At 41.4% G+C, this 12,616-nt stretch overlaps 1 protein-coding gene across 1 annotated transcript; it reads left to right on the top strand.

Moving 5' to 3' along the window:
- Positions 1-6,232: 6,232 nt before the first annotated feature.
- Positions 6,233-12,102, top strand: alx1 (ALX homeobox 1; the record flags this gene model as incomplete). The annotated part of the gene is made up of 4 exons (XM_084335338.1): positions 6,233-6,476; positions 7,367-7,686; positions 8,085-8,213; positions 11,761-12,102. 4 exons carry the CDS (start codon positions 6,233-6,235, stop codon positions 12,100-12,102), a joined length of 1,035 nt encoding a protein of 344 aa, XP_084191464.1.
- Between the last annotated feature and the right edge of the window lie 514 nt (positions 12,103-12,616).

Raw genomic sequence — 12,616 nt, 5'->3', positions numbered from 1 at the left:
AAACGCATAATTCATCCACAAGCAGGACGCCATTGTAATTTCCTGAATTCCCAAGGGGATTAATAAGTATCCTATCTATCTATCTCTCTATCTCTATCTCTATCTCTATCTCTATCTCTATCTCTATCTCTATCTCTATCTCTATCTCTATCTCTATCTTCTATCTCTCTATCTCTCTATCTCTCTATCCCTATCTCTCTATCTATCTATCTATCTAATTAATTACCTACTGGCCCCCAAAACACACACAACAACTAAGGACAGACTTTTATTGTTTTCTTTATTACATTTTTACCATTTACCACCTTTTTTTGCAGCAGGGTGGTGTGTTGATATCACATTTCTGTGTCAATATCTCAGATTCTCCCTCGTTTTACATTTTTCATTTTTATTCTTTTTTCATTCTTTTTCTTTTGCTTAGTTTATTTTTATTTTATAGTGCCATTTTATCCCCTACCCTCGGAAATCCCTTGCAGCTGTCATTTCGACCCCAAACCTGGACTCTGAACATTAATTAAGAGCAATAGGAGGATGCCCGAGCCCAAATATCTGCAGGCCGTTTCATTACGCTCATTATGCTCAGATGTCGCTGCCTTAACGTGACGGCAGCCAGCGCCCAAAACACATGGAGCCAAGTCCACAAAACCTTCAGCAAATGACACGCTATCATATGCAAAACAACGGCAGGAAATCAGAACCAGGGCTGTTATTCTGATTGCCTGTGCATTCTATTTTGTTTTTATCATAAATATTTGAAACGCTGAACTGTCGTTGCTCTTGTTTGTTGACATGATGATGCCCCTTTTTGTATGAAAAGATCAGACAAATAAAAGGTTTTGAGAGAAGGGACTTGCTTGTTGCAGTCTTGAGGATTAATACAATTTAGAAGCTGAAAATAAATTTAGATATTCTATTCAGGTATTGCTGGCAAACGGAGCGCCAGAGATTACCGGGGGTTATGAGTGGAGTGCAAACATTGGTGTTAGAATTAGAACCGTGTTTCTTTATTCCCAGCCGCCGATTAACAATGGCCTTGTTCTGTGTATTTGAATTTGGAGAGGAATAAGACGTCCGTCCACAAACACTGCCCCCCCCGCACTGGAGGCTGCACCACACCACGGCCCTGGCAGGTTCCTAGCTGATCTGTTGCCTGGAAGTGATAAGTTTAATCAATGTCAAAACAAATAGTCGTGAGCTAGAGAGTGGCTCCCTGGCAGAAATGCACGTCTGTTTATTTTCTTTTCCCCCCCCTTTTTTCCTTTTTACTTTCATATATTGGCGGCCTGTGTTTTGACTGTACGGGCTGATAGGGAGTTTTGTCTGGATGAGAGTGGCGCATGCCAGTGATGAGGTGGTCCTGCCCGCTGGGGGCTGTTATGACATGAAACCCAAGAGCACTGTCTGTCCTCGGGGGGTGGCGGGGGATGGTAGACTGACTTTTGCCCCCCCCCATGGGAGAAGTCTACGTAGGGATTGTCTTTCTACCGTCTCGCCATTGACTCATATCGTCATCAACCTTGGAGTTGGTGAGCAGTTGTTTCATCCCTCAACAACGTACTTCCCTCTTTTTTACTTTTTTTATTTACTAATAAATAAATAATGGATGCGCTGTATCCAAAAACAGCGATTTCTGACATGTGAGGGAATTGTATTAATTTGAAAGACCTGTGGGATTTAGCTCATTTAAAGGAACACTCCATCAGAACAACAAAGCTGATTCAGTGTCTTCATAATCTCAACATATCCTAAAACTATGTAACAAATTGGTGCGTAGTTAGTTATTGAGTAAAAGGGTTAAAGTGCTGGGACATGTAATATTATTATGATGTCACATATCCAGGAAGTATTACATGTTAATCCAGAAGATTTGTCCGTTGGGCGGATTTGGCGACACCTGTGGTGATAACATCAGTTCAAACTGATCCTAGAGTTCCACTGCCACCAAAGTTGCCATGACTACAACGCTTCTTCTTTCTATTTGTATTTGGCTGGTATGGCGGACACCCGCAGCACCAATGAAAACAGTATATAGAGAAAGCGCTTACAGGACGTGAATACATTGAATGGCTATTGCAACAGAAATCCCAGCTAGAAAAAGTATAACATATATGGTTTTTAAATATGATCATCTTAAAGATTAACACTTTAAATACAGCTCTTGAAATTATGAAAATAAAAGAAATACATAGCCTCAGTGGATTAACTTCATTTCACTGAGCTTATTTAATATTTCCTGGAAATATGACACACATCCAAACTCTTTACTCAATAACTTTTCAAACCAAATTAATTTGTACAAGACGGTTTACAGTTTTGGGGATATTATGAGCATGATACATTTTTCTTTTTTAAGTGTTCCTTTAAATCATCCATCTGTGTCATGGGCTTATAATGAGAGTATAATGAGAGTCATAGACATACAGTAGGTAGACTAGATACTAGGGGTGTAACGGTACACAAAGACCACGGTACGGTACGTACCTCGGTTTTGAAGTCAAGGTTCGGTGCGGGTTTTCGGTGCAGTGGAGGAAAGTTTGGCTTTCCATGTTCCACTCAGGGGTGATGTAGTGTGCAGTAACTAATTGTACTTGCAGGGCTGTCAACGAATATTCTATATTGAAATTAATAATCGACTTGTAATTTTTTTTAAATATATAATAATTATATTAGATTGTGAAAAAAAACAGCCCCCGGTGGTTAGTGCACATACCGTTGTATTCGTTCGGTACACTACACAGCCGTTCGGTATACGGTACACACTGAAACTGTTCGGTTCGGTACAGATACGTGTACCTTTACACCCCTACTAGATACTATATCAACTTATGCATGCTATATTTACTCTTTCTTACGGCTTTTAAAACTCTCATTACAAGCCCATGACACAGATGGAATCTCTGTGGCCCTAACTGGCATTTGACACAATTGCAGATTTTCTTTCTTTTAAACATTTCATCTGAAATGATGTCGGTAGAACATACCGTTTACTCCTCCAGACTTCACCAGTCGTGTTTACTTCTGGCTTATACAATAGACTGTATATGTAAATGTCGGGCATCCAAGTGTGGCACGGTTGAAACCGAGCAATGCTAGCTCCCTCACTCGAAAACTCACTCCTATAAGTTAAATACCCTCCACTTCGCCACCTGAACCGGACTGGAATGGATCAGACCGTGGTCAGACATGGTGCCGTGAGCGGAGGGTTCGAGAGTCGGGAGGGCAGATGCAGAGGAGCACCAAGTGACCGCTGTTACACAAAGCATGAACTGTGTTGTGAAATGGCTTTTTCCACCACATATACAGATGAGTAATGTCTCTTAATGGCATGAATGCCAGGCCAGCCATGCCACGCCAGGCCAGACCATAATTTTTTGCATTATCATAACCTCTCATCTGGATGTAACCTGGCCAAGGGGTTGAGTGGTTTCTTCTGGCTTCAGCCTAGACGGGTCTATAGAGGACTTTAGTCAAGTGACTGAGCGCCAGGGTTCCTCACTACTCAGGAATGCCTGTTCTGAGCACGGAAAAACAAAAGACAAACAAACAAAATGAAAACAAACGAACTGCATAAATCTGTCACTCTCATTTTCCAATATTTAGCTTATGAAGCCAAATCTCGTGCAGTTTGAAATCTGTTTCATGGATTCAGATTACTTTTATGGGCTCCACACACACACACAAATATTTTGGGAGGCGGGGGGGGGGGGGGGGGGGGGGGGGGGGGGGGGGGGGGGGGGGCGTAAAAGTTGGTCTCTTTTTGAATTTAGTGGCAGCCCAAAGTTTTATCTCAGAATGTATAGTCGACTAGACCTGCACTGTGGCTTTGTAGGCATCACGCTACAGGGACTCATTCCTTCTGACATGGAGCTATTCTGCCTTTTTAGGCTTTGGTTTTGGTTGCGGTGGATTCATTTCAATCACATGTTGGCTATAATGAATGATAATTCAATTGAATCGTATTATATTCCCGACGATCATGAGTGATACATAATGACAAGACATGCCAGAGGTAACACATACATATCTAAAAAGTGGAGATATAGGTCCGTCCCGGTAGCTTGCTTTCAGTTGGCCTCTAAATGCCTCCCATTAAAGAATTAGTTTAATTTATCTGCCTAATGGTGGGCGAGCCCTCGAGCTCGACACATTGTGCATCCAGCCATTTGTGGGAGGAATTCCCAGCCGTGGGCCCGTGCACCTAACCGCAGTGAACTTTTCGCATTTTCTCCCCAGCATGAGGCCGCATGCGAGGTCATCTTAGAAGCCCAATAAGACACCCCCCTGCTACTTAAGGGCACCCCTATTTATTTATATTTTTCTCGCGTGGCACCGCTGCAGCCCCAGGTATTGTCACTGACCCAATAGCGAACCATAGCTGAGGTTGGTGTGCATCGCAGGTGGTATATATGGCCCGGGACACAGAGAGCTGGCAGATATAGGTTTGGTTAGTTGGTAACATAAGTCCTCCAATAAGAAGAAATAGAGGAACCAGGCTTCCTGTCCTTTTTGAAAATATATCACACTTGTACTTTGAACACTTCACACTTAGTTTGTACTCTTTTCAGTTGGGAGTGTTTGAATGGAATTTGCAGGCCGCCCTTTTTCAGCGCATGCAATTCAACTTTCTCGGGAAGCCTTGCTGGTGTGTGGCTCAGGAGGAATACAAATTGAGTCCACGAATTCAGCCCAATAGGTCGAAGGATATTTCATTAAAGGGACATTTATATTGAATGTTAAAATAAAATAATGACCCCATCTTATTTATTCTTGATCCTCCAGAGAGGGCAGATGTCACACTTAAACAGTAAAACAAAGGGCTACATAATGCATTGAGTAGAATGCTACACTGATCTTTTAGCTTTAATTAGAGGCAGAGCCATAATAAAAACACACAGATTATTAGTCTTATTTTCTTTGATCACATTCTGAATCAAATACTTCTGTCTATTCACATTCATTGTACGAATGAACACAACATCAAACAACCCTCATTCATATTTGGGTAAACAAAGCTACTTATACTCTTAGAAATATAATATAATCCTATGTTGTTATAAGTCTAATAATATGAGAATATTCAAGTGAAGTTATTGACATTATGTGAATCCAAACTAACATGAGTGCATTGTCCTATATACTACTCACCGACAGCATTTTGTCCATGAATGGGTCTTATTGCTCCATAGCCATGCATCTACAAATTTAACAGACGTGATATCTTTATGATCTCAAAATATATTTTGTTGGAGAACATAAACTTATATTCGCATAAAAAAAAGTGTTCCCCCTCAAATTTCGCTTTTGTTTGGACACTGAATTCAAGGCTGCAGCATCTGCCATATTGTTGAATATAATTTTTCCGTATCGTTTTAAAGTAAATAATTACAAACTAATATTGTCTAGAAACTATTTAGCATTTTACTGGCATATAGTGGATGTTTATTTGCTATTGGGTTTCCCTTGATAAGGGAAATAATGATAATAAAGGTTAAATAAAAAAGCGATACTTTCTCTTCAGTTTGGTAACAAATGAAAATAATTATGTTTTTGTTAATTAAATAGCTCCACTCTTTCCTTATAAAAATATATTTTGTATTTTTCTTCTTTACACTAGGCATAGGCTACTTTTTCATACGCAATATAATATACTTAAAGCACAATATGCCAATGTGTCTTCTTCAAATCCCTACTGTATTTTCCGTGCACGTGAATTATATTATATAGGTTTTTGGGGATTTGATTGGTTCAGTTTATCTGTTTATTCCAGCAGCATTACAAGCTAAATTCACCCAAAGGCCACTCGAATGGGTGGCGGGGGGGGGGGGGGGGGGGATGAACGTCCCTCCGAATTACCCAAATGCTCGAACAAATCCCATTTGCAGTCACAACTTGTATCCGATAAATTATTGCCTTATTCGGGATGTCTAAACATGTTGTAAATTAAAGTCAATTTGATTGTTTCCTTTTTAGAGTAGGGTCTAGCATCACTTAAACTCGTGTTTGGTTTGGAGTGAGCGCGTCATGGGAGGAGTTGGGGCTGTTTCATATTCAGAAGTGGAGGGGGCTTCTTCAAGGAGGTTATAAAGAGGCTGTGTGCCTTCTTCAAGACAGGAGAAATTAACGACATTGGCGAATTATTGTGTATTACAAGGTATCGCTCCACTTGTGGGCAACACAACTTCTTTATGGTGACATTTTGACAAACGCGCAAGCGACAAGGATTTGGGTAAATATGATGGAATACATGGATGACAACAAGTTCGCCCTGAAAAGCCAAGCGATAAAGGGCGGCGATTACTACCTGGGTTCGAGCGGCGCGCTGGAGCTGCAGGTCATGGAGAGTCTGGACGGCGCGCAGTACTACAGCAAGACTTCTGGCCCCAAGTGTGTGCAGGCCTTCGGGCTGCAGGGCGGCGAGCACCACGCCGCGCGCATGGAGCGCTCCTCGCCCTGTGCTGCCGCTGCAGACCAACACGGTGCGTAACTTATCTGGGCTACTTTGTTTTGGTGTGTGCTGTCTGTGCCCCCTGCGCGCAGAGGGCGCTTCTATGCAACTATACTGTATTATGATTGATTGATTGATTGATTGAAAACTTTATTAACAGATTGCAGAATGGGTACAATAAGTACGGCTCAATACATACAATTGTTAAGGGGATGCAGACCAGAGAAAGACTTTCGTCTTGTTTACATCAGGGTCCCCCATTTTCAATTCATCAGGACATAATGACATACAGATAGACAGTACTGCTACATCTATACATTTATGACATACCAGATTTGCAAACATATGCACGGGGAGTTGTGGAGCAAGTATAAGCAGGCATGTCATATACACCCAGATTCTGATCAATAGCTATTTTAGAGATTTGTATTTCAGCGAGTAATGCTCGAATTGAATGACTATTAATTATCTCCTATTTTCTTTATTTATATATATATATATATATATATATATATATATATATATATATATATATATATATATATATATATATATATATATATATATATATATATATATATTAGTATTATGTTTTAATATTAAACTGTTGTGCATTATTTGGGGGGAAACCGGAAATATATCATATCAGCAGATTAAATAGGCTTTGAATAATAGTCCTCTTTTATTTGGCTTCAGTTCAGGAAACCATCTTATACGCATTATTATCCGTGATAAAACAAAGTCTATTTACCAGGCCTAGTGCCTCATCATCCATGATGATTAAATAAAGGCCTACATGAGTTGCTGTCCTGTTCTTCTGTTGTGTTTCCCCCTCCATATTATTACATTAATTAAACTAAACTAAAATGATTATCTTTTATTTTTATTATTATTATTATTGATTTATTGATTTATTCTTAGCAAATTACGGTGTTCCAAAAACGGACGAGGACACTTTGCACGCGGACCTCGGAGGAAGGTCACTGGACAGTTGTTGCAGCATGCGGGCCTCCTCGCCGGGCATCACGGCGGCCGGACGGGAGGACAAGACGGAGCTGGACGACCTCGGCGACAAGTGCGACAGCAACGTGTCCAGCAGCAAGAAGCGGCGGCACCGCACCACGTTCACCAGCGCGCAGCTGGAGGAGCTGGAGAAGGTGTTTCAGAAAACTCATTACCCAGATGTTTATGTGAGGGAGCAGCTCGCCATGAGGACGGAATTAACAGAAGCCAGGGTTCAGGTATATACATTTAACGCCTAACCCCCTTTTTCCACAAAAAAAAAAAAAAAGAAAGAAAGAAAGAAAGAAACGTTTGCCATATTTGCAGTCTATACATTTTCATTTGGGTCAATTTAGGAGAATGGCATGCTAGCCAAAATCGCGTGCGTCATAGTGCGTGGTAACATCATGTCATGTAACGGTCTAATTAATTTAGATAATTAAACTAATGTTATAGTCTACTTATTCATCTATTAATTTTACCTGATAAAAGTGACACTAATGTTTCGCTGTAGGCTGTCTGATTATTTTGCCAATGTGTGAATAATTTAGGCCTGTTGGAAAAGTATAGAGGTTATATGGACTGGAGAAAGGGTTACACCTTATTTAAAAATAAAAATGTGTTTTACCATTAATAGGTATGGTTTCAGAACAGACGAGCAAAGTGGAGAAAAAGAGAGCGCTACGGGCAAATCCAACAAGCTAAGAGCCACTTCGCTGCGACCTACGACCTATCAGTGTTGCCAAGAACCGACAGTTATTCACAGGCAAGTTGTGTTCAACTTTCTTACAAACTGTACGCTATTTCCAAGATGATGTAAATGTCAAATGAAGAGTTCCATTCCAAAATGAGATATCCATCCTTTGAAATATAATGTTTTACTCATAATCTCTCAGAAGGATCGCATGGATTCAAAGTAAAACTCCCTATTGAATATTCCCGAAGTAATTAACGATCTGCAGACATTATGCTTGTGATAAAGTAAAAGTAGTTATACATTTTAGAGGATGTCATCGACTGCATAAGCTGCTTTGAAAATATTGAATAAAAGAACACGAAGTCATGATCCTTTTTCCTCCCCAAATGGATTTATAACATTTTGGAATGAAACCATTAAATAGCGTGGATATAGCTTTGGCCTATATCAAGTGAAAGCCATCGGTTGTGTATAATACAACATGTGACTCGCTAATAGCAAACGTTTCTGACATTAGGCTATAAGTCCTATTTAATTCCGCTCTACCATGTGTTATTCTCAATGAAATATGTATGTATTTAGCATTAAGTCAATAAGCTCTCATTTAGGGTGCGGGTTATGAACTGTCACACCACCATCCATTCATATAGCCCTTCCTCATGCAGATAAGAGTCTGTATCTTGATCAGCACGGCTGTGAGGCGCCTTGGTTGAATTAATGTCGTATATCTCAGATTTCATGTCAGTTGGTGATTTATCTGGCTGTCAGGGCAGAGGGTCCATCAGCATGACACGAGGTGAACGGAGGCACAGCAGGGCCATTCTTTATAGCGAGGTGCTCCCTGTCACAGTCTGGGAGTACTGGACACCTTCAAATCAACCTGTCGTTGTTCTGCATGTGGCTGCAATGTGAAAACCGCTACTAAACACAGATGCTGTTTTCTATGTTATTATTTTAGTTTAGGCGTGTATGTGTTCCTTTATGCTCAGAATAAGTTCCATGACCCCTTATGAACCCCATTAAAAAAACAACCTGTCATTTAAAAAAATACATCCATTGTTTGTGGTGCATTCCCCAAAAGCTATTTTGAAATACAACTATACATCTCTGTCCGACCGCTAATGATATGTGGATTTATTTCACTTGATCCAAGCCCGGAAAGCGAGAACTCCTGCATGCTACAATAAAGAGACAACATCACCAGGTCAAATCATCAGGAGTTTTACCCAATGAAGGTCTAATGACCGAAACTTTGTATCTCGAATAAAGTTTATTGCAAGTAAAAGGACAGCGTGCTTTCTCTCTTCTCTTGCCTTTGGACATTTCCACCTACGCACCTGTCTACAAGAAACTATCCACAAAGAATGGATTGCACGGAGCAAGTTGCACCCTTACTTACAATTCATTATGAATTGAAAATGGGGGACCCTGGTGTAAACAAGACGAAAGTCTTTCTCTGGTCTGCATCCCCTTAACAATTGTGTGTATTGAGCCGTACTGTATTGTACTCATTCTGCAATCTGTTAAATAAAAATTTCATTCAATCAATCAATCTGCACAGTGATTCATTGAATGAACATTTTATTAACAGAATGCAGAATGGGTACAATACAGTACGGCTCAATGCACACAATTGTTAAGGGGATGCAGACCAGAGAAAGACTTTCGTCTTGTTTACATCAGGGTCCCCCATTTTCAATTCATAATGAATTTTAAGTAAGGGTGCAACTTGCTCCGTGCAATCCATTCTTTGTGGATCTAGCCCCTTGGTGTGCATAAGCCTCTACAGTCGATGCTTTCTCTAAGCCTGAAAGCTTCTGGCTGGCATCTGTTGGTGGGGTGTGGTCCCAGAGACAAGACGTTGGTACATTTCCACCTATACAGAATGTAGTTCGTTCCTAATCTCCCTGACATATTTAATGAAGGAATATATACTATTCTGAAAAAGTAGTCTAAGTCACGGTCATATAGCATGTGGTTGGAAATCTGTTGGGACTGTGTTCATTTCCTCTCATATGTTTCTAGTAAACACATGGGATAAACCCTTTGTTGTTTCTTGGAGTAAATGCAGATTACTGTCATTAAATGCAGCGTTCCCTTTGTGCTTTCGTTGTCCATGACTTAAGAGCGGTTCAGCTGGAAGTGTGTGTTTTTGTCTTTTAAACATGGTGGAGAGAAATTGCATTGTTGTGGGTTGTCTGTTGTTTGGGTTTGTGTGGAGGACCAGGCTTGGCCAGCGATGCTCCTGTGTGGGCAGATGCCCCAGGTCATGGTGAGATGTAGAGGACGAGGCTTGGCCAGCGATGCTCCTGTGTGGGCAGATGCTCCAGGTCATGGTGAGATGCCCATCGATGGCGTCTGTTGCGAGAGCGGGGATTGTTTGCAAAAGGTTGATGGAGCACAGTCACTTTGCGTGCTTGTAACCTTATCTAACTATCATACACCATATTGTTTACGCAAGCTATGGCGTGCTGTGGTAGTCGCTAAAATAGTTTGTAAGCTAATGTTTGGCAATATATGTTACATTGTGGTTGGGAATAGTGTATTACCACCAGTACTCGCAGTAGTGACCAGTTCCCATGAGATTTCTGATGACACTCATTCATTGTGAGCTGGTTTCTTATAATTTTTTATCAAATATTTTTAATTCTTTCTATACATAAAACAAGACGAACGCAATACAGCAACAATAACAAGAACTCACAATACCATAATAATAACAACAAATGACATTAGCAATAACAAAAAATAATAAACATAGAACAAAACATACAAAATCAACTTATACTATTACAGACACCACAATAGACACCACAAAAGACTATTCCTTTTTTTATTTGATTATTTCTTTACGATTTTTTTTTTTTTAAATTATTATCAAATTAATTGTCTGAAAGAAAATGAAGCGATTTCAATTCGACCGAGCTGTATTGAAATCTAAACATTATGTACAGGGCGAAGAGCGGCTGGATTGTCGATGGGTGCGCTACACTCTGCCCCTCAGCTGTATGCTGCCTATTACTGTATATTACTGTATATATTAACTGTGTGGTTTTGTATCACCTGTCCGTCTTCCATCTTTTGTTAAATACTGAAGGAGGGAGCACTGCTCTCTGTTCTTCGAGAGGGTCGCCGTGTCCATACGTATCTACATATCAAATCAAATAACATTTATTTGTAAAGCCCGCAATCACAAGTTAATGTCCCCATGGGCCGGACACGTCTTCTTTAAACAAGTCAAGAAGAAACATCACAATAAATCAAGAACAAAAAACCCACCATGAGATCCAAAATAAATGTAAAATAAATAAATGCAACACTCCCAGACATAACCCAGCGAAGGTAAGGAAAAACTTGCACTAAAAACCTAGCAATAGGAAAAAAGCACCACAGGCAATGTGGAGGAGAGAAACCTTAGAAGGGCCGTTCAAGGGGGGACCCCCCTTCTTGGATGTCGGCAATAGTAGTGTTGCTATGGATGATCGATGGGTGGAGAATAAAACAGGCGAAATAGTTGGTATGTATGCACATATACGTGTAATAAAACACAAATATGTACATGCAATAGCAACTGGGGTACATAAGAACATATCTAAGGCCTCCTCTGTCCCCACAGATCTCCAACAACCTGTGGGCCGGCCCGGCTCCCGGCGGCTCCGTGGTGTCCTCCTGCATGCTGCCCCGGGGCTCTCCCCCCTGCGTCGCCTCCTACTCCCACTCGCCCCGCTCCTCCGCCACCGTGGCCGACCACGGCTACGTGGGCTTCCCCAACCAGCAGAACCAGTTCGGCCACGTCGCCCTCAACAACTTCTTCAGCGCGGACTCACTCCTTGCGCCGGCGCCCAGCGCCCACCACGCCTTCGAGACCAAGCCAGAGTTGGAGAGGCGCTCGTCCAGCATCGCCGTGCTGCGGATGAAGGCCAAGGAGCACACGGCCAACATATCCTGGGCCATGTGATCTGCACATCGCCCCCCCATCCGTCCACAACGCTCCCGGGTCACTTAAAGCTTCTATCATTAACACAAGCCCTAATAGCCATAATGTTGTGTGTGCGAGGGGATGAACTTGGGAGGGGGGAGGGCGGGATGTACTGAGAGAAAAGAGGACACTACTGGTATGCTGTGTCTGACCCGTATAAGTACTAATAATGAGAAACTGCTGGGACCATGAAGGAAGTGTTTCGGGACTCTGAGCTTCTGTCGTGGTGGGACTTGATCTAGATTAGCGTCGTTCTTGGTTGCGCGAGCGATAGATTTGAATGGTTAGAACTGAAATCTTCAGGGTCATGCCCCGGTGCAATGTTTTTTTTTGCGATAGTGCGGAACACAAAATGTTGTATTCTCTGGTCTGACCAGACTCGAGATGAACCCGTGGTGTTTTCTCGAGGTGAGTGTGTTGTTGTTGTGAATGCATGTTCCTACCTGTGCCTTTCAAGCAGTGTTGGTTTCAGTTCACTTTTCGGATGCAATCC

The sequence above is a fragment of the Notolepis coatsorum genome (genome assembly GCF_963971535.1).
Source record: "Notolepis coatsorum genome assembly, chromosome: 18".
Lineage (NCBI taxonomy): Eukaryota > Metazoa > Chordata > Actinopteri > Aulopiformes > Paralepididae > Notolepis > Notolepis coatsorum.
This window is presented reverse-complemented; position numbering and strand designations above follow the sequence as displayed.